The 19,802-nt window shown below is 21.7% G+C and overlaps 3 protein-coding genes across 12 annotated transcripts; 1 reads left to right on the top strand and 2 right to left on the bottom strand.

The window, feature by feature from the left end:
- Positions 1 to 216: 216 nt before the first annotated feature.
- PKD (serine/threonine-protein kinase D3) lies at positions 217 to 4,908 on the bottom strand. Of its 2 annotated transcripts, none has more exons than XM_012492457.3 (13): positions 4,755 to 4,908; positions 3,967 to 4,249; positions 3,719 to 3,850; positions 3,454 to 3,659; positions 3,104 to 3,383; positions 2,847 to 3,004; positions 2,670 to 2,731; positions 2,437 to 2,560; positions 2,147 to 2,279; positions 1,882 to 2,064; positions 991 to 1,737; positions 824 to 909; positions 217 to 750 (listed from the first exon to the last, which is right to left on the bottom strand). In XM_012492457.3, the coding sequence occupies exons 2-13, from the start codon at positions 4,229 to 4,231 to the stop codon at positions 637 to 639; spliced, it is 2,490 nt and encodes an 829-aa protein (XP_012347911.1). In that variant the 5' UTR covers positions 4,232 to 4,249; positions 4,755 to 4,908; the 3' UTR covers positions 217 to 636. The 2 variants fall into 2 exon arrangements, with proteins under 2 accessions (XP_012347911.1, XP_003697905.1); XM_003697857.4 differs by having other exon boundaries at positions 2,437 to 2,566; positions 4,755 to 4,894.
- Positions 4,909 to 5,708: 800 nt separating this feature from the next.
- GluProRS (Glutamyl-prolyl-tRNA synthetase) lies at positions 5,709 to 12,111 on the top strand. 4 transcript variants are annotated; one of them, XM_086911440.1, is made up of 13 exons: positions 5,709 to 5,864; positions 6,139 to 6,321; positions 6,434 to 6,563; positions 6,666 to 6,846; positions 6,929 to 7,280; positions 7,355 to 7,526; positions 7,611 to 8,012; positions 8,085 to 8,535; positions 8,629 to 10,215; positions 10,337 to 10,738; positions 10,836 to 11,227; positions 11,337 to 11,480; positions 11,559 to 12,111. In XM_086911440.1, the coding sequence occupies exons 1-13, from the start codon at positions 5,816 to 5,818 to the stop codon at positions 11,716 to 11,718; spliced, it is 4,605 nt and encodes a 1,534-aa protein (XP_086767566.1). In that variant the 5' UTR covers positions 5,709 to 5,815; the 3' UTR covers positions 11,719 to 12,111. The 4 variants fall into 4 exon arrangements, with proteins under 4 accessions (XP_086767566.1, XP_086767567.1, XP_086767565.1 ...); XM_086911441.1 differs by having other exon boundaries at positions 6,434 to 6,846; positions 8,629 to 8,736; positions 8,920 to 10,215; XM_086911439.1 differs by having other exon boundaries at positions 6,434 to 6,846; positions 8,629 to 9,172; positions 9,248 to 10,215.
- LOC105736684 (uncharacterized) lies at positions 11,497 to 19,759 on the bottom strand. 6 transcript variants are annotated; one of them, XM_086911446.1, is made up of 17 exons: positions 18,712 to 19,108; positions 18,283 to 18,416; positions 18,089 to 18,190; positions 17,904 to 18,028; positions 17,644 to 17,827; positions 17,456 to 17,559; positions 17,257 to 17,373; positions 17,053 to 17,168; positions 16,915 to 16,963; positions 16,618 to 16,797; positions 16,298 to 16,532; positions 15,273 to 16,172; positions 14,728 to 14,891; positions 14,430 to 14,586; positions 14,273 to 14,317; positions 13,627 to 14,154; positions 11,497 to 11,979 (listed from the first exon to the last, which is right to left on the bottom strand). In XM_086911446.1, exons 2-17 carry the CDS (start codon positions 18,406 to 18,408, stop codon positions 11,971 to 11,973), a joined length of 3,141 nt encoding a protein of 1,046 aa, XP_086767572.1. In that variant the 5' UTR covers positions 18,409 to 18,416; positions 18,712 to 19,108; the 3' UTR covers positions 11,497 to 11,970. The 6 variants fall into 6 exon arrangements, with proteins under 6 accessions (XP_086767572.1, XP_086767569.1, XP_086767571.1 ...); XM_086911443.1 differs by lacking the exons at positions 11,497 to 11,979; positions 18,712 to 19,108 and adding an exon at positions 19,687 to 19,759 and having other exon boundaries at positions 12,538 to 14,154; XM_086911445.1 differs by lacking the exons at positions 11,497 to 11,979; positions 18,712 to 19,108 and adding an exon at positions 19,687 to 19,758 and having other exon boundaries at positions 12,538 to 14,154; positions 18,283 to 18,358.
- Between the last annotated feature and the right edge of the window lie 43 nt (positions 19,760 to 19,802).

The raw sequence follows: 19,802 nt of genomic DNA, 5'->3' as shown, positions 1-19,802 counted from the left end.
TTTTAAGCATTTTTTGCAAAATTATAAAATATTCTATGCATATGTTAAGCTTGAAAATTTATTATTATTTAGCGCTTATACTTCAAAAATGATATTATATATTTAATAAATTCTCCAATTTAATAAATTGGATTGATAAAACAGCATGAAATAATTATTTATATTATAATAAGATAAATAATTATCAAAAATGTCATGATTATATTATATCTATTATTTTATGAAATATCTTTCATAATTTATTAAGAGCAAAAAACTTTTATCAAATAATTTATATAATGAAACATGTTTAAATTCATTACTAAAATTTAAGAATGTCCATAAAAAAATTGCTATTGTTTTCATATATCCATTGAGTATCTTATCTTACGAATGCAGTCTAAGTAATTTTCTACGTAATAATCTTTATTTTCTACATAAAATATCTTGGAAGATATATAATAGTTTTGTTTAATATCAGTACATTGATATTATATTATAATGAAATATAATTGTACTCCCTTTCATGAATTGAATGTATTCAAGTCAGGCACGAATAAAACGTCGTAATGTAGCTCGAGCACTACGTGCCCAGCCTTTATGTATAGACAAATTATTTGGTAGTGTTTCGATGTTTAACGAAGGCGGATAATTCTGTCATGTACACTGATTACTATATGCTAACCATCGAGCATCATCACTTTCATGAGTCAAATAACGATATCCCACTTTTGCTTCTAATTCTCGTAAATCACACCATGTTTGATAATCCTTAGAAAAAATATAATATAAAATAACATAAACTTATATTATAATATTAAAAAATATTTATTAAAATGCTTACCTGAAGCCAAACATGTTGTAAACTCTTATCTACAGTATAACGTTTTCTTTGTTTTACTTGTAATAAATTATTAATTAAATCAATTGCTAAAAAAAAAAGTAAAATAAATTTTATTGATTTTATTGAATAAGAATTAAATAGGATTATTTTATTTATAGTTTGTTTACCATCAGGTGAGATTTCCTGCCAAGGAATAGGTGGATACATAAAAGCAGCATTTTGAATCTGTTCATTAATATCTTCTTCTTCATTAAATGGAAATGTACCACTTAAAGAAACGTAAATAATTACACCAACACTCCACATATCTAAAGAACGATTGTAACACTTGTTTCTTAAAACTTCTGGTGCTAAATATGCGGGAGTACCAACAACACTTCTTCTGAAGCTTTTTTCTCCTATAATTCTTGCAAAACCGAAATCGCAAAGTTTCACTTGTGTAAATTCACTATCGCTACTTAGCAATACATTTTCAGGCTTTAAATCACAATGTACTATATTTTTGCTATGTAAATGTTTTAATGCTACTAATATTTGCGTAATTAGGAATTTCGTTACTCTTTCACTAAGACGACCACGTTCTGAACTTAATATCATTTCCAGCATATCGCCTTTTAATTTTTCCATAACTACAAATATTCGTTCAGGAGTTTCGAACATTCGTTCTAAATTAACTACTCCGCTATGTGAAAGATTCTGTAGAATTGCAACTTCATTTTTAAGTTGTGCTTCTTGTTTTGTAGGAAAACGTAGTTTATCAATAACTTTAATAGCAACTGCTCGGCCACTTTTACGATGAATACCTCCATATACTGTGCCAAATTGTCCAGAACCTAAAACTTCATCAGGAAATATCTCATATAACTGAGACATATCTGTGATATTTTCTTCAGGTTCTGTAGATTGTTCCTGATCTAAAATAATAATATTTTTATATAAAATATAATTTTTTTATTTTGATATTAATATATTAATTTTTAAATTTTTAATTTTTAATATATTAATTTATACAAGAAAATAATAATACACAAATATAATATAAAAAATAAATCACATACTGGTGGGTATAGTAGTTACAGGCATTAATGCTTGTCTAATACTAGTTTCCCATGATCTAGCTATATGTACTCCAATGCCACTTTCTGGTGGAGGAACTTGGCTACAATTATCTCCATATGAAGAATCTTCTCCAACATAATAATCAATATTGGCAGTTTTTAACTCAAAGCAATGCATTGTATCTAAAATGTAATTCGCATTTTTCATATTATTTTATGATCTTAATAATATTATATTAAACTTAATATAATATTAAATACATACGTGAATGAGATGTTTCAGCACTTTCAATAGATAATATTTCAACCAATGGAATTTCTTTATAATATTTGGAACTATTTTCATTTTGAAATAATGTTATAGCTTTTGTATCAAGTCGCCAATAATGTTTCTTTCTCTATAAATTTACAATATAAATTTTAATAATCTATCAATATGCTAATATATATCTAAAATATAATGTAAATATATCTATATGTCTAAAATAATATATGGCTAAAATATATCTATATGTCTTTATAAATTATTTATTTATTATTTTATGAATTATTTACCATTGGATCACGATTTGTAAAATGTACCATCCAACCCTCTTTCAAAACTTTTGAACCACGACGTTTTGTATGTTTAACACTTTGCACTATGCGCATTAAAGGAATATTATTGCTTGGTGTAGAACTGCAACTAGCATAGTGATGAAATACACACATAATAATACATAATGCTTAAGTTTAAAATATACAAACACATATACACGCATATAATTTAATATATTTTTATAATTTACCTTGATGGTCTGGATTTTTGAAATTCATCATAAATAATATCATCATTGCTTGGAACTTGATCCTATAAAAATTCAAATAAATAATATGTTATATTATTAAATATTTTATATATTATATATAACTATAACTATAATATTCTACAAAAATTTATTTTTATAAAATAAAAATATATTTACATTGTATTCATCAGATGTCTTTGTTTCATCTACTACAAAAGATGAGTGTTGAGGAGGTGAAGGAGATTCAGCATCACTATCACCATCACCTTCTTCATTTCTATTATCACATTTTCCTTCTGGTTCACTACCCACACCGCTATCAGGATATTCATTACCTATGTGTGTATATATATATATATATATTTTTTTTTTTTCATTGAAATAATATTTATAAAAAAATTATTCATCATTAATGAAATAAAAATAAAAAAAACCTGTATTGTCGCGTGGATTTTCTCCAGTACAGTCTTTAGGAATTTTTTCTATACATTTTTTGTGTGCATTATATTGACAATCTTTGCATTGTAGGCCTTGTTTAAATAAACCTCGTAATAACTTTTTACAATACCCACATACTGTTGGCCTGGTATAAGTATGTACTACAAATGTATGTGGAATTTTTATTCTTGTTGCTAATTCTCGTTCAACCCACACTGGTCTTCCTCCCAATGAAGGAGAACGAGATTGCTTCGGTGCCATTATACTTGGTATTGTCTAAATAACATAGTAATTTGTATATATAAAAATATATAATTATAAGTTATATTTTAAATAAAAATCTTACCAAAGTACTATTATTTTGACTTGCATTCGGTGTATTATTTGTACTATGATTATCATCACTAATGCTGGTCAAACTACTAGTAGATCCTTGACTTGGAGATCTTGGTACATTTAACATTGCAGAACTACGCCGTCTTTGACTGGCATCATGTGAGCAATTATTAGGTACTTTTATAACACATCTTTTATGATAATTCATTCCACAACCTATAAAATAATTACATTATAATATAATAATTAAAAGTAATAATATAATTTATATTTACCTTCACATTTTAAACCCTGTCGAACAAGACCAAATAACATTTCTCCACAAAAATCACAAAATGTGGGAACTTTATATGAATGAACAGTTAAAGCATGGGGACGAATGGGAACTTCTTCATTTGGCACTTGTGCTATAAAAAAAAAATTAATAATTATTTTCTTTCTATAACTTTTTTATTTTTATATTTTCTATATAATTTTATATGTAATTGTATATTTTTTATATTATATTATAATTAAAATTTACCAGTTAGAACAATTTCCACTAATGTTTCATCAACAACTTCAGTTGCATTTGTAATAAGTTGTAAAATGTTAGTGGAATTATAATCATGTTTAAATAAAAGCAATCGTTCAAATAAATGATTTAAACCATGTTCTGGACACTTAGTATTTATAAAATCACAAGCAAATTCCTTAAGAGTCTTAAGAGTCAATGTGCTGCTTTCAACAGTAACAGTATCACGTGTTAAACCAAACTGAAATAAAAATGTTACTTCTGGTCCCTCCATATTAATTATTTTCTTCGTCTATAATAAAAAAATAAATTTATGTATTTTTAACATTTAAATATAATTGAATGATATAATATTACAAGTACATAAATCATTAAATTAAAACAAAAATATAAAAATTAATATTTAATATCAATTTTTTTATATTTTTCAAATATTCGTAAATTTTTTATTTTTTATTAAAATTAAAATAATAATGTATAATAATGTATAAAACATATTTTTCTTTTATTTAAATTAATTAAATAATTATTATGCATAAAGCAAATGACTATATATATGAATTAAAATATTTAAAAATTATTAATAAAATAAATTGAATTAAAATTAATTTAAGAAATTATTATTTTATTAATAAAAATAAAAAATATATTATTATTATTTTTATTAAAAATTAGTCCTATTTAGAATGCATTCTGACCATATGAAATTTCAATACACATAAAAAATACATATGATATAATATTTACTTTTATTAATAAAATATATGTTTTGTTTAAATAAGAATTATTTTACGTACATATTTAAATTAATAAACGGAAGATTCTGTATTAAGGTAGCTGTTTTCTTTCAGATCAAATTAACATTGACGAAACATAATTATTGTGACAACAGCTCTCACAAGTGTCATCGAACAGCATCAAATCCATGCCTGACACACATTCGTTGATGACATTTTACAGTTATCTCCAGGTGACCGACCCACCTTTGCGTATACTTCTATCTATTATATATTATTATATACAGAGTACATAAGTAGATTCAAATTTATAAACAATTTATAAATTTATAATATTTACAATATTGCTTAAAATTTATTAAAAATTATAATACACTACACGAAAATTTAAAATGAATGAATCAATCAATCACCACACATTTACATATGTAAAAATCTAGTGCCACACAGTTGTTACCAAAGATTATTAAAAACAGTATCAACGTTATACTATGATTAATCCAATCAAAAACGAAAGCAAATAACTGTATAGGGAAAATTGAAATTATAAATTGAAAAAGAGAAAATTAAATATTTAATATTTTTAAGTAAAAAGATATTTTGCTTTTATTAATTTTCTTTTCAATATTTTTGAATAAGAAATATTATAATTATCTATTATATACATATATATAATATATATATAATAAATATTATAATTATCTATTATATATATATGTATTTAAAATTACAAGTCTTAAATTTTGTATTTTAACATTTATTCTATATTTACAATTTTAATAATTGTAAATATACATAAAAAATATTTACAATTTTAATTTGTATATAAAACATTCCACTGTTTTCGGATAAAATTCAAATTTTAATTGTATCATAAAATATTAATTATATATAATACATATAATATATATGTATAAATATATATATATATATTTGTGTCTAATTTAAACACTTCAGAATATTTTTCTCATCTATTACTTTTATTAATAGATACATATGTTAAAAAATCTCATATATATATATATGCATAGAAAAAATCGAATCGACCAACAGATATCATTAGACACGTGAAGAATTTCTAACCTGTGAATATAATTTTCATTTAAGCTTAAATTTTCTATATGAAAATGACTTATAAACTTATAGTTGATTCCAAAAATCCTCCAATGGGTGAGTCTTATTATAATATAATATAATATAATATAATTACATGATAATGATAACTATAACAAAAGTAATGTATGAAACAGATGTAAAAAACATTAACTAAATAAAGATTTTATTGTTTTATTTTTTTACTATGAATAAAAAATTTTATTTTATTTAATTATATCTATTTTGATGTTATACATATAAAAGATAATATTAAAATATTATATTTTTTTAATTTCTTAAATATAATTATATTCAAGTGTTTATTATATTGATTTTCTAATTTATATAGATGCTTTGATAGTGGTAGAGATTATCAATTCTCAAATTAAAGAGAGAATTGAAATAGTTTGGTGTGATGACTGGAAAGGTCATGGAAATATACAATTAATAGATAATCAAAATAAAATATTGGGAGAAAAAAGTAATGATATTAGTCGTTATTTTGCTAGAAGTATATGTACAGATCTTTATGGTAAATATATACATATTTAACTTTTTATAAAATATATATATAATATATAAAATTTTATTTTTTATCAATTTTTATTATATATATATATATTTTTACTATATAATTAATTTAGGTGGTACTAATCCTCGTGAAAAAACTGAAGTTGATCATTGGTTATCATTTACAATTGGACCTTTAGGGTCTTGTCCATTCAAGGAAGATACACTTTATTATTTAGATAATGTATTGATGACAAATACTTGGTTGGTTTCCAAAAAAATAACAATAGCTGATATCCATGTATTTTGTAGTCTTTTAGATAAGAAATATTTTTTAAACTTTGAAAAAAAATTTATTAATATTAGTAGATGGTATAAACAGATGCTTTCATTATCTGCTGTGACAGAAGTATTACTTTTAATTAAAAAGAATATAAAATTATTCCCTCATGATAATATAAAATCTGAAAAAATTATCAATAAACAAATAGGACAAAGAAAACAAGAAGGTAAATTTATTGATTTGCCTGGAGCAGAAATGGGTAAAGTAAGTAATTTAAATGTAAAAAATTTATATTTATTTATTTATTTATTTATTTTTTTGTAAATCATATAAATTATCATAATAGGTTGTAGTACGTTTTCCACCAGAAGCAAGTGGATATTTACATATTGGACATGCTAAGGCTGCTTTGTTAAATCAATATTATGCAGAAACATTTCAAGGACAACTCATTATGAGATTTGATGACACAAATCCTGCAAAAGAAAATGTAGAATTTGAGAAAGCCATTTTAGAAGATTTAGAACTATTACAAATTAAACCAGATCGATTTACACATTCTTCTGATTATTTTGACTTGATGTTGGAATATTGTACTAAGTTATTAAAAGAGAATAAAGCATACATAGATGATACTCCAGCTGATATAATGAAAGAACAACGTGATCAGAAATTAATGTCACCAAACAGAAACAATTGTAAATATAAAAAATTTAAAATTGTTCAAATGAAAGAAAATTATTAAGTTATTATATAATGGAAATATTTTTAGCTATTGAAAAAAATCTTGAATTATGGGAAGAGATGCAACAGGGTACTGTTAAAGGTCAGGAATGTTGTGTTAGAGCAAAAATTGATTATCAATCAACAAATGGTTGTTTACGAGATCCGACAATTTATAGATGCAAACCAGAACCACATCCTCGAACTGGAACAAAATATAAGTATGCATTAAATACTAAATAATTTAAATAAATTAACAAATATTTTATTTATTTTTATGTTAATTCATTTATAATTTTTTATAGAGTTTATCCAACATATGATTTTGCTTGTCCAATCATTGATGCCATTGAAAATGTTACTCATACTTTACGCACAACAGAATATCATGACAGAGATATTCAATTTTATTGGATAATAGATTCTCTAGGACTGAGACGTCCTTATATTTGGGAATATTCACGTTTGAATATGACACATACAGTTTTATCAAAAAGAAAATTAACTTGGTTTGTTAATGAAGGTTTAGTTGATGGTTGGGATGATCCACGTTTTCCAACTGTACGAGGTATTTTGAGAAGGGGAATGACAATTGAAGGTTTAAAGCAATTTATCATTGCTCAAGGAAGTTCGAAATCTGTCGTTTTTATGGAATGGGATAAAATATGGGCATTTAACAAAAAAGTCATTGATCCAATTGCCACTAGGTATACTATTATATGAACAATTTTTTTATAAAAAATATTTATAAAGATAATCCGTATAATATTATGTTTTAGATATACTGCTTTAGAATATGATAAAATTGTACCAGTATATATAAGTGATGCAGAAGAAAAATGGCTAGTCGTTCAAAATCATCCAAAAGATGCATCAAAAGGTACAAAACAAGTATTAGTAAGATCAGAACTATATATTGAAAGAGATGATGCAAATATATTAATTGAAGGCCAAAATGTTACTTTCATTAATTGGGGTAACATAATAATAAAAAAAATTGAAAAAAAGAATGATGTCATAAAACAAATAATAGGACAATTAAATTTGGAAAATAAAGATTATAAAAATACATTAAAAATTACGTGGTTATCCATACCTTCTGATAAAAATGATAATATCAATAAAACTAATCTAATTCCATGCTATGCTGTTTATTTTGATCATATTATAAATAAACCAATATTGGGAAAGGATGATGATTACAAAAATTTTATTACAAAAAATACGAGAGTAAGTTTATATATTATATAAATATTATATAAAATTTTTATATAAAAATCATAGATTTAAAAAATAGTCAAAAATATATAATAAATATTTCAGATTGAAATACAAATGTTTGGAGAAACAGAATTGAAACGTGTGAGAAAAGGAGAAATAATTCAATTGCAAAGAAAAGGATTTTTTCGATGCGATGTACCTTATGCTCCTGTTAGTTCTTTTTCTTCTAGAGAAGAACCTTTAATTCTATTTCATATTCCAGATGGTCATACTGCAAATACAAAATCAACATTTTCTAGTATTACCTCAACTTCTATTAAAAAAAATTCTCAGGAAAATATATGTACTATGGTTTCAAATATAATCAACAATAATTCAAATAAATTTCAACAGCAATTGGTGTCTAAAGAAAATAAATTATCTGAAAATATTATACAACAAGAAAGAAAAATTGAAGAACTACAATTAAAAATAAATCAAGAAATACAATTATTTTCAGATTTAAAAAAAGAATATAAAAATAAAACAGGTATTGATTGGAGTGAAGTAAACATTCAAAATACAATACAAAATATACCAAAAGACTCTGCTTTAAAATTATCTAGTGAAATTCAAAAACAAGGGGATAAAATAAGACTATTAAAAAGTAAGAAAACAGAGAAAAATATTATCGATGAAGAAGTAAAAAAATTGTTGACTTTAAAATCAGATTATAAAATAGCTACAGGTCAAGATTGGAAACCATCTACTTTAAAAACTAATGTGATACATAAAAATGAAAATTCTGTTGATAAAATTTCGAAAAATATACAAGAACAAGGAGATAAAGTAAGACAATTAAAAAGTATGAAAGCAGAGAAAAGTATCATTGATGAAGAAGTAAAAAAGCTATTGGCTTTAAAAACAGAATATAAATTGGCTACAAATCAAGATTGGAAACCATCCACTATTCCAATAACTAATAATGTAATACATAAAGAAAATTCTGCAGATAAAATTTTAGAAAATATACAAAAACAAGGAGATAAAATAAGGCAATTAAAGGAAATTAAAACAGATAAAAGTATTATTGATCAAGAAGTAAAAATTCTGATAGATTTGAAAAATAATTATAAAACATTAACTGGTCAAGAATGGAAAGCAATAAATTATGATATATCGCCTAAGAAGAAAAAGAAAGAAGATGCTTCTAAATACGAAAAACGAAAAAATATATCAAATAAAGAAATAAATAAAAATGAAGATATAAAAGATGTAGATATAGGCAAAACAAGATTAGGGTTGGAAGCAAAGAAAGAAGAAAATTTCTTTGAATGGTATTCTCAAATTATTACTAAAAGTGGTATGATTGAATATTACGATGTATCTGGCTGTTATATTCTTCGTCCGTGGAGTTTTGCTATTTGGAAAGCAATAAAAGAATATATTGATAAAGAAATAACACAAATGGGCGTACAAGAATGTTATTTTCCTATTTTTGTTACGAAAACAGTATTGGAGAAAGAAAAAGCACACATAACAGATTTTGCTCCTGAAGTTGCATGGGTGACAAAATGTGGAGAATCGAATTTATCAGAACCAATTGCTATAAGACCAACATCAGAAACTGTAATGTATCCTGCTTATGCCAAATGGTTAAAATCCGATACTGAACTTCCTTTAAAACTTAATCAATGGAATAATGTAGTAGTAAGTAAATATAAATAATTAATTATTACAAGAAAGAAATTTCAATTGTATTTATAATTTATAATTTATATATTATATTATATTATTTATAATTACTATAAAAAAAATTTTTTTATTACAGAGATGGGAATTTAAAGATCCCAAACCTTTCTTGCGTACAAGAGAATTTTTGTGGCAAGAAGGTCATACTGCTTTTGCTACTAAAGCTGAGGCTGATGAAGAAGTTTTGATGATTTTAAATATGTATGCAAGAGTATATGAAGACTTATTAGCAGTACCTGTTATTAAAGGTCGTAAAACTGAAAAGGAGAAATTTGCTGGTGGTGATTATACTACTACAGTTGAAGCTTTTATTTCAACAAGTGGTCGTGCAATACAAGGAGCGACAAGTCATCATCTCGGACAAAATTTCTCTAAAATGTTCAATATTCAAGTAGAAGGCGCCGTAGAAAGTGAAGAAAAAACTTTTGTCTATCAAAATTCATGGGGTCTAACAACTCGAACAATTGGAGTTATGATAATGGTACATAGGCTTTCTATTTGAATATAAAAATTTTGTTTTTAATATAAAAATTTATATAAAAATATTTTTCAATGAAGTAATTGTAATAAATTTATAGATTCATGGAGATGATAAAGGTTTAGTATTACCACCAAATGTAGCTTGTATTCAAGCTATTATAGTACCTTGTGGTATTACAGTTAATACAACACCACAGCAAAGAGAGTTATTATTTTCTGAATGTAATAAATTATTGGATGAATTATCAAAAGATAAATCACTTAGAGTTAAAGCAGATTATCGCAATAATCGTACGCCAGGTTGGAAATTTAATCACTGGGAATTGAAAGGAGTGCCTGTAAGAATCGAATTAGGACCTAAAGATTTAGAAAAAAATCAAGTCACTTTTGTACGCAGAGATAATTTTCAAAGAGTATTTGCAAATAGACCTGAAGTACTTGTTGCTTTACATACATTATTGATTGACATACAAACAAGTATGCTTTCCAAGTAAGTATTATTATTTAAAAACAGGATATAAATATTATTATTATAATTGATATATTGATATAATTGAAATATTATTATTATAATTATTATAATTCTTGCTCTTTTTTAGAGCAAGAAAAAACTTAAATGAACATATTAAACGTGCAGATAATTGGAATGAATTTTGTTCTTATCTAAATGAAAAAAATATATTATTATCCCCATTTTGTGGAGAATCATCTTGTGAAGATAACATTAAAGCTGACAGTGCACAGTAAATATTGTTGAAATTTACTTTAAAAACTTGTATTTTCATTACATGAATTATTATTTTATTTATTTTTTTTTATAGGGAGGATACAGTAGGAGAGCTTGGAGCATTATCAATGGGCGCAAAAAGTCTTTGTATACCATTTGAACAACCATTATTATCTTCTGACAAACAAACATGTATTCACCCTAATTGTCAAAACAAACCGAAATTTTATACACTTTTTGGCCGTAGTTATTAAAATAATTCAATATAAAAAATATAAGGTTAAAACAATAAAAATTCCTTTAAAAAATATGTTTTCTTTATATAATTTTAAAATAACTTTATATTTATTTATATAAATTGATGTTTATTTCCAAATTTAATGTAATAGATTTTATTTTCTAATTTATTTACAATTGTTTTATTTAATCTATTTATTTCATTTATACTTAAATTATATTTAAATTCATGTTAATTAACATGAACAAATTTTAAGAAAAAATGTCTATTATATTACCTAAAACAAAACAAAATACAAAATTATTTTAAAGAATAATAATAAAATATTTATAATATTTATAATAATAAAATATTTTTATATTTATTTAATGTATTTTTTATTGAAAATAAATTATTAATATACTCTTTATATTTTTAATATTTTATAAATTTAATAATTTTATAGAACTTTAATTTACTAATTTTATAAAACTTTATTATAAATTAACCATGCTATTCTGTTCCAATTTATTTTTCCAAATAAATTTTATTTTTTTACAAATTAGAAATTTTCAGAGATAACTTAATTATCCTATGTTGTTCTATGTTAATCTATCTAATAAGTAATTTATAAGAAAAAAATATTTACACTTTATATGTTTAATATATATTATATATATATAATGTATTATATATTATTATAAATAAATTTTTAATAGAATGTTAATTAAAAAAAAAGTTTGCATTTAAAAGAATTTAAATATTAAATATTAAAACTTTACAATATTATTAAAAATCAGAAAAATCTTGTAATTTTTTAACAATATAGAAGAAAGAGGTAAATAAATTAATAATATTTAAAGAATTAATAAAATATTTAATAGAACTTAATATAAATATAATAATTATAAGTAATAGTAATAGTAATATACTATTGTCTAAGTTATAAATAAAATTTAAATTAATATTACTTCCAATATTTATTTCTCATTTCAAATATTAAATATTATAGCTTATCTGTTAAATATATTTTTACAATTGATATTTCTATTTGAGTTATTTTTTAAATTATTTTTACTTATATTATTTTATTAAAATAAAGTCATATTTATCTATATTATAATAAAATAAATCTTATTTTTATAGTTATAGTCAACATAAGATATACATCAAGTTACATAAATTGCAATACAAATATATTAAAAACGAACAGAACGGCAGGTCAAATAAATTTATATTGTAAATATTATTTACTATAAATATTTTCAAAATTAAAATTGAATATAGAATTGAAATGTATTGTAATTTTATCAATATAAATGTACAATATTTTTCATTTATAATTAAAATAAAGTAATATTACAAAAGTAATATACTTGTTATAAATAAATGTAATATATATGAACATATTTTTTAACTTAAACAATATAATATAATATAAATAAGTATTTTTTTAAGATTTAGTTTTAAAATATTTTTATATACATATTTATATTATAAACATTCATAAAAAATATATTATTTTCTTTAAATTTTTATTATCTTTTATTATCTATTTTATTATCTTCTTAAAATTTCTTTGTTATTACATTTTTCATTTGATTAAATACTAACATGTAAATTTATAAATAAAAAAATTTTTTTTCAGTAACTGTAACTTTAATATTTTTTATAGTTGCGATTTTTTAATTCTAATATGCTACATTTATATTTTATTTAACTATATACATTTATATATAATAGTATAAAATTTTCAAGATTTTTATTTATCTTATGTCTGAAAATTTTTTATATGTTCTGATAAATCAAATCTTTTTCTTATATTATTTGTTTCTTTTAAAAAAGCTTGTTTAATGTACCATTCATTATCTTCTTTTTTATATCTTGAGAACAAATCTGGATTATTATCAACAAAATTTTTTATCTTCTTTAAATCAATACTTACTTTAAACTCTTTTTTATTCATGTTTTCTGATTTGTTCGATTTATTTGCATGATTTTCAAGAAATAATACATGTTGAATTAATTTTGTTGAATTATAAGAATCATTTTCCAAGCCTTTTTCTATTATATTGTGTATTTCATGTGAATTGTCTGTCATATTATCAAAATTTAAATTTGGAATATTTTGTTTTATGTCATTCACTTTTTTATTATAATTATCGTTATAATTTATTGTAGCATCAAAATTATTTTCAATATTATCAATTAAATTAATATTTTCATTATTTAATCCTTCATTATTATTTTCAATTATTTTAAACATAGATTGTGTGATTTTTTCATTTTCATTATTATTTATAAAAACACTTGAATCATTTATATTTAATTCTGTGTTCATTAATAAATCATCTGTTATATTTTTGCAAGAAATTGTCTCTGGATTTAAATTTTCTTTTGTATCATCTTGATAATTTTTAGATTGTTCATTAAATATATATGTATTTTTGTCTTCATAAGCAGATGAAATATTCTGGAAAATATTTCCAAATTTTAAAGTATTATTTTGTCTTTTAAAATATTTTGCTGAACTACAGATTTTCATATCTTCAAAATTTATGATCAAATATATTCTTTTTTATAATACTTACACATTCCATATTAATATTTACAGAAAATTTATTGTATAAGATCATCTGCATAAAAAAAAAATGTAATTTTATAGATATTAAATTCCTAACATGTATTAATAATAATATAAGTTATTAATATATTACATATATATTATATTAATTAAAATATATTCACCTGCAAATTATTTATATTATGTACACGAAATTTAAGATCGCGTAAACGTACATATTCTGGTATTAATCGAGAATAATTATAATCTATGGTTTTATTTCTTTCTTGCCAACATGTATCATAAAATTTATTGTTTGATATTCTATAGTTTGCATTGATCCTGTAATTTACAATATTAAAGCAATATTTTGTTAATTAATGCAACTGATATTACTTAATAGAAATTTTATCCATATGAAATTATAAAAATATAAAATTTAATAAAAATTATAAGGATTTAGAAAGAATAATTTATACTTACATTTCGACATTGTTCTGAGATTTCCATTGTTCTAATTTTTGTGATTTTTTAGATTTCAAATGGTCTAAATTTACAGATTTATCAATGTGTTTGATTCTTGTATTATTTGTAAAAATTTTATCTCTCGATTCTCTAGCAGGATTAGTACTTACATCTTCATCACACTGTTAGAATTGCAAATGATACATTGAAAAAAAAAGAGAAATTATAATATAAGCATTTACATGATGTAATATATATTCTTTAAAATTACTTCTCTTTAAAATTAATTTTTAAATTGAAATATACGAAATTAACATAATTATTTTTAAAAAAACAAAATAGAATATAATTATAAAAAATTATAAAAAAACAAACAATCTATAAATTATTTATTTTTTTTATAAATGAATATTTTAAATATAAATTATTATATAAATATTTAGTAATAATAAACATTGAATTTATAAAATATTGTCAGGTTTAGAAAAAGGTATTTATTATACACCTTTTTTTTTTTACAAAAAAAAATACAAAAATACAATTTAAAAAAATATCTTACTTACATTTTTTATATTATTATCGATTTTAATATTTCCAAATTCTTTATTTGCATCATTTATAATACATGTATGAGTATTTTCTTCATTTGTTAAATCAGTTTTATTATGTAATAAATTACTTGATGTATCAATTTTTGGTAAACATTTTGTATTAGATGTACATAGTATATCTTCGTAGACATTACAATTTTTTTTAATTTGAATATGTGATTCTCTATTCTGTATGTTAAATTCATTCATAGAAGTATTATTTTCATTATCATGAATAATTTGTAAATTATTTTTATTAGATGAAACATTTATCAAAGCATTTGTAGAAATGCATGATGATTTTGATGTCTCTCCTATTATACTGTTATTTTTTTTCAATCTTTTAGATTCATTTATATATGAAACTATTGGAGTCATTGTAATTTTGTCACACTTTCTTTTCAAATTTGATTCCAAAATATCATTTTCATGTGATATTGAATTTCTATTTTGTGATATTCGATTTTTGATTTTTTTTTGTTCATCAGATGTTACATTTTCAAATTCTTCAGGTGCCAATGAAACTACATTTGTAATTTTAATATTTGAAACAAAATCAGTATAAATATATTCATTATCATGATTTAATTTTATTTTATCATCTAAAATATTAGATTTTGTCTCATTTTGAAAATTGAATTTACTTAAATTATTTGATTCAATTAAATTTAAATTATTCATTTGAAAATTCTTACTACTATTTTGATTTAAATTATTTTGTAATAATTTTTCTATTTTTGATGGAATAGAATTATATACAATATTATTTTTATTAAATTCAATTTTATCGTCTTTAAATTCAGATACATCATTTTTTTCGTTTTCATTATCCTCAATAACAAATTTATCATTTAATGTAATACATTTATTGGCCTGCAAAATATATATAAATTTATATAAATTTTATTATTTTATATACATTATATATATATTACTTAATTCAAATTTTTAATATTTATGTGATTTATATTTTTATTTAATTGTTTATAAATATTTGCCTCTATAATGTCATTATCAAGTGTAATAATATTATTAGTTTGTTCATTCAACTGTGATTTGGAATGTTGAATTGAAAAATTGATATTGTCTTCATAATTGTGTGATGTTAAGTCTGTTATTGAAGTTGACACATTCGAAAAAATTTCATTACTGCTTGTGGATTGTAAACTATACTGTTCCATATTTGTTAAATTCAACATATTCATGTTTTCGCTGGTTTGTTGTTTATTAATGCTATTGGACATTAAAATATATTTTTATTAGAATGTAATAAATTAAATATAATATATTTAATATTTTATATTTTTTAAATATTAACTTTTGCATTTCTTTATTTGCTTCAAGTTGTTTTAATTTATAAATTCGAGGACCAGGACGTAATTTAATAGTTGACATTTGTAATGTGGAGTTTATAAATGGTGAACTTGATATAAATGGTACAGGTGAATCTTTACCAACAGAAATATCACTGTTTGAATCATCTGTATCAGAAACATTCCTGGTAAATAATATATATATTAATTTTATATTAAATTTACACTATTATTTTAATAATATTTAATACTTGAATTTAATATTTTAATATTTAAATATACTTAAAAAAATTAATACATACTCTAATGTATCTCTTATTGAGCTTGAACTAGAAGTTTCTTTAGATTTTCCTATATATAAAAATATAAAAAAAAATTTAATAAAAGAAAAATTGACTTTCTATAAAAGAAAATTAATTAAAAAATGCTTTGTTCTTTACCTAAAATAGAAATACACTCTGTACATTCCCAAACAGGATTAGACCATTTAAGTTGTCCACAAGCCATATGAATCCCTTGTGAACCACAAGTGCGACAAAGTGTTAATTTCCATTTTCTATCAAATTATAATTATATAAAAAATGAGAAATTAAAAACCAAAATCATATTATAAAAATAAATAAAATATTTCTTTTTTCACTTACGCATTAAAACTCGTATACTTTCTTCCTTTAGGACAAAGACATATAGAAGCATCACATTGATCGTGTCTATATAAAAGTTCTTCAAATGCATTGGGTACAAGTTCCCATGAAGCATCTCTAAAGAAAAAAATGTAAAAGTAATTAAATATTAAATTTAACATTTTATTATAAAATGAACAAGTTTCATTGATTTACTTACTGACTTGGGATAAAAATACCAAATTCTAACATTGCTTTTTGAAATAATTTTTTATCATTACATAAAGGACATTTAAAAAAATATCCAGCACTCATAGCAAGTTGCTAAAACAAATTTTTTTAATAATATACTCAATGTATACTTTTTTATACTTAAAATTCTAAATACTTAATGAATTATTATTTTACTTGTACACATTTCCTATGAAACCATGCATTTTTTTTACAACATGGAGCCCACATTGTATCAACTGTATCATAAGAATCCACTTTTTCATAACATATATAACATACTATTTCATTCATTTTTCTTAATTCACGTTTAACTTGAGTATCTATTTTTTGCTTTGGTCTATGATTTATACAATATGATCTAAAATGTATTGTAATATATTAAACTTTTTTTTAAAAAAATCTATAATTAAAAAATTAATATAAATATAATGTACCTAAATTCACCAAAAAATTGATTTAAGGTACCAGCCCTTAACCCACAAGGATAATGAAATATTTTTTTACATTTTACATTATAACATCCCAAAGTGGCACCAGATTTTTTACAGTATGAACATACCTTTGAATTAAAACATTTTAAATAGTTATAAGTTTTTTTTCTTTATATATAATTTATTACCAGTCTTTTTCCTCTGCGAATTTCTTTTTGTATATCCGTTTTCAAAAATCCTAAAATACCTTGATCATCCTTTCCTCTCTGTTGCATATTTGATGATAAAAGCTATAAAATATTATATTAAAAAATATTACATATTATAATAATTTTTAATTATAATAATAAAAATATCTAAAATATTTATAAAAATTATATACCAAACAATAATAATGTGTAACAATGTTACCATCTTCATAAAATTTTCCAAATTCCAATTCATTATTTTGTGATGATCTACAGAAGCAGCAAATTTTATGTTTAGATGATTTGTTGTTTTTTGACATGGTATTTGCTACAAAATTTAAAAAAAATTTTTAGAATAAAGAATGTATATAATATAAAGAAATTTAGTATCAAATTATAAATAATATAACTATTCTAAACAACATAAAGAATATTGTACAATTTTAATTTTTAATATAAATTCATGTAATTACATTATATTTGACAAAATAATATGTGTGTATGTAATGATAAATACAATAAATATATGTAAAATATAAATAAATAAATATAAAATCTAAAATAAATATGTTTACATCATGAGAGATGTAATTAAATAAATAAAATATATAGATATAATATACCTCTAAATTAGAAATATTATGTGAATTTTATTTCTTATAACATATTTAAAAAATACTTATAGGCAATGTATACGTCAATCTTAAAATCAAAAAACTCCGCAGAAATAATATTAATACATAATATAATATATGATATAAATAAAACATTTCATTTCAAATAATTAAACATTTTTTTTCATAAATAAGAATATAAGAAAAAATAAGAAATATTTAAATCTCAACAAGTTATTTTTTAATTATAAAATAGTTCACTTTTAAAATAATACTGCGCGGAAGAAACTTATATATAAATTATAAATGCATTCACGAAAAAATGGCTAACAACAGCAGAAAATTGTTCCTTTACTTCTTTCTATCGCTCACTGAAACATGATGGTATATGTTCTTGTTTGTAAATGTAATATTTTTAGTCAATATACATACCTCTTTTTATGAATTTATTGGATCTATCAGAAGTAACCAATCAAATTTGCATTCCTTTATTTAATCAATTTTTCATGGATGTACTACCTCTAGCGATATATGTACTATGTATATTATTAGCACTACCTCTACTTATTCTTGGAAATATTTAAAATTCGAAATAAATATTTTTTTTATAAGAAATTAAATGATTAAGCAGATTAAACGAATTTTTTTTATAACAATTACCATATAAATATATAATATAGATAAATATGTATATAATGTGTATATATATATATATATATATATATATATATAATTTATTCTCGAAACATTTTTAAAGAATTAATTTTAGAAACCAATACAAACACAAAAATTAATATACAAAAATGTCAGTTAAAATTTATTTATTAAATTAAATTAAAAAATTAATTTAAGTTTACGTATGAAGCAACATCAAGACAAAATAATCTCATTCTATTTCTATTTTGTTTCATCTAATGCAATTGCTTATAACTTAATAAATAAGTTTCAATCAATATTTTTATATATTTTTATATTTATTTTAACCTTTAAAATTGATCCTCCAAATGTATCCCACGAATATGTTAACACCTTATATATAACAATATATATTCAATATACTACGCTATCTGGTGACATAATGAATAATCTTTATGTTCAAA

This window comes from Apis florea, unplaced genomic scaffold (assembly GCF_048593485.1).
Source record: "Apis florea isolate Af1SG1 unplaced genomic scaffold, ASM4859348v1 contig_32_pilon, whole genome shotgun sequence".
Classification (NCBI taxonomy): Eukaryota; Metazoa; Arthropoda; class Insecta; order Hymenoptera; family Apidae; genus Apis; species Apis florea.
The sequence above is the reverse complement of the archived record's forward strand: the minus strand, read 5'-3'. Positions and strand labels throughout refer to the sequence as shown.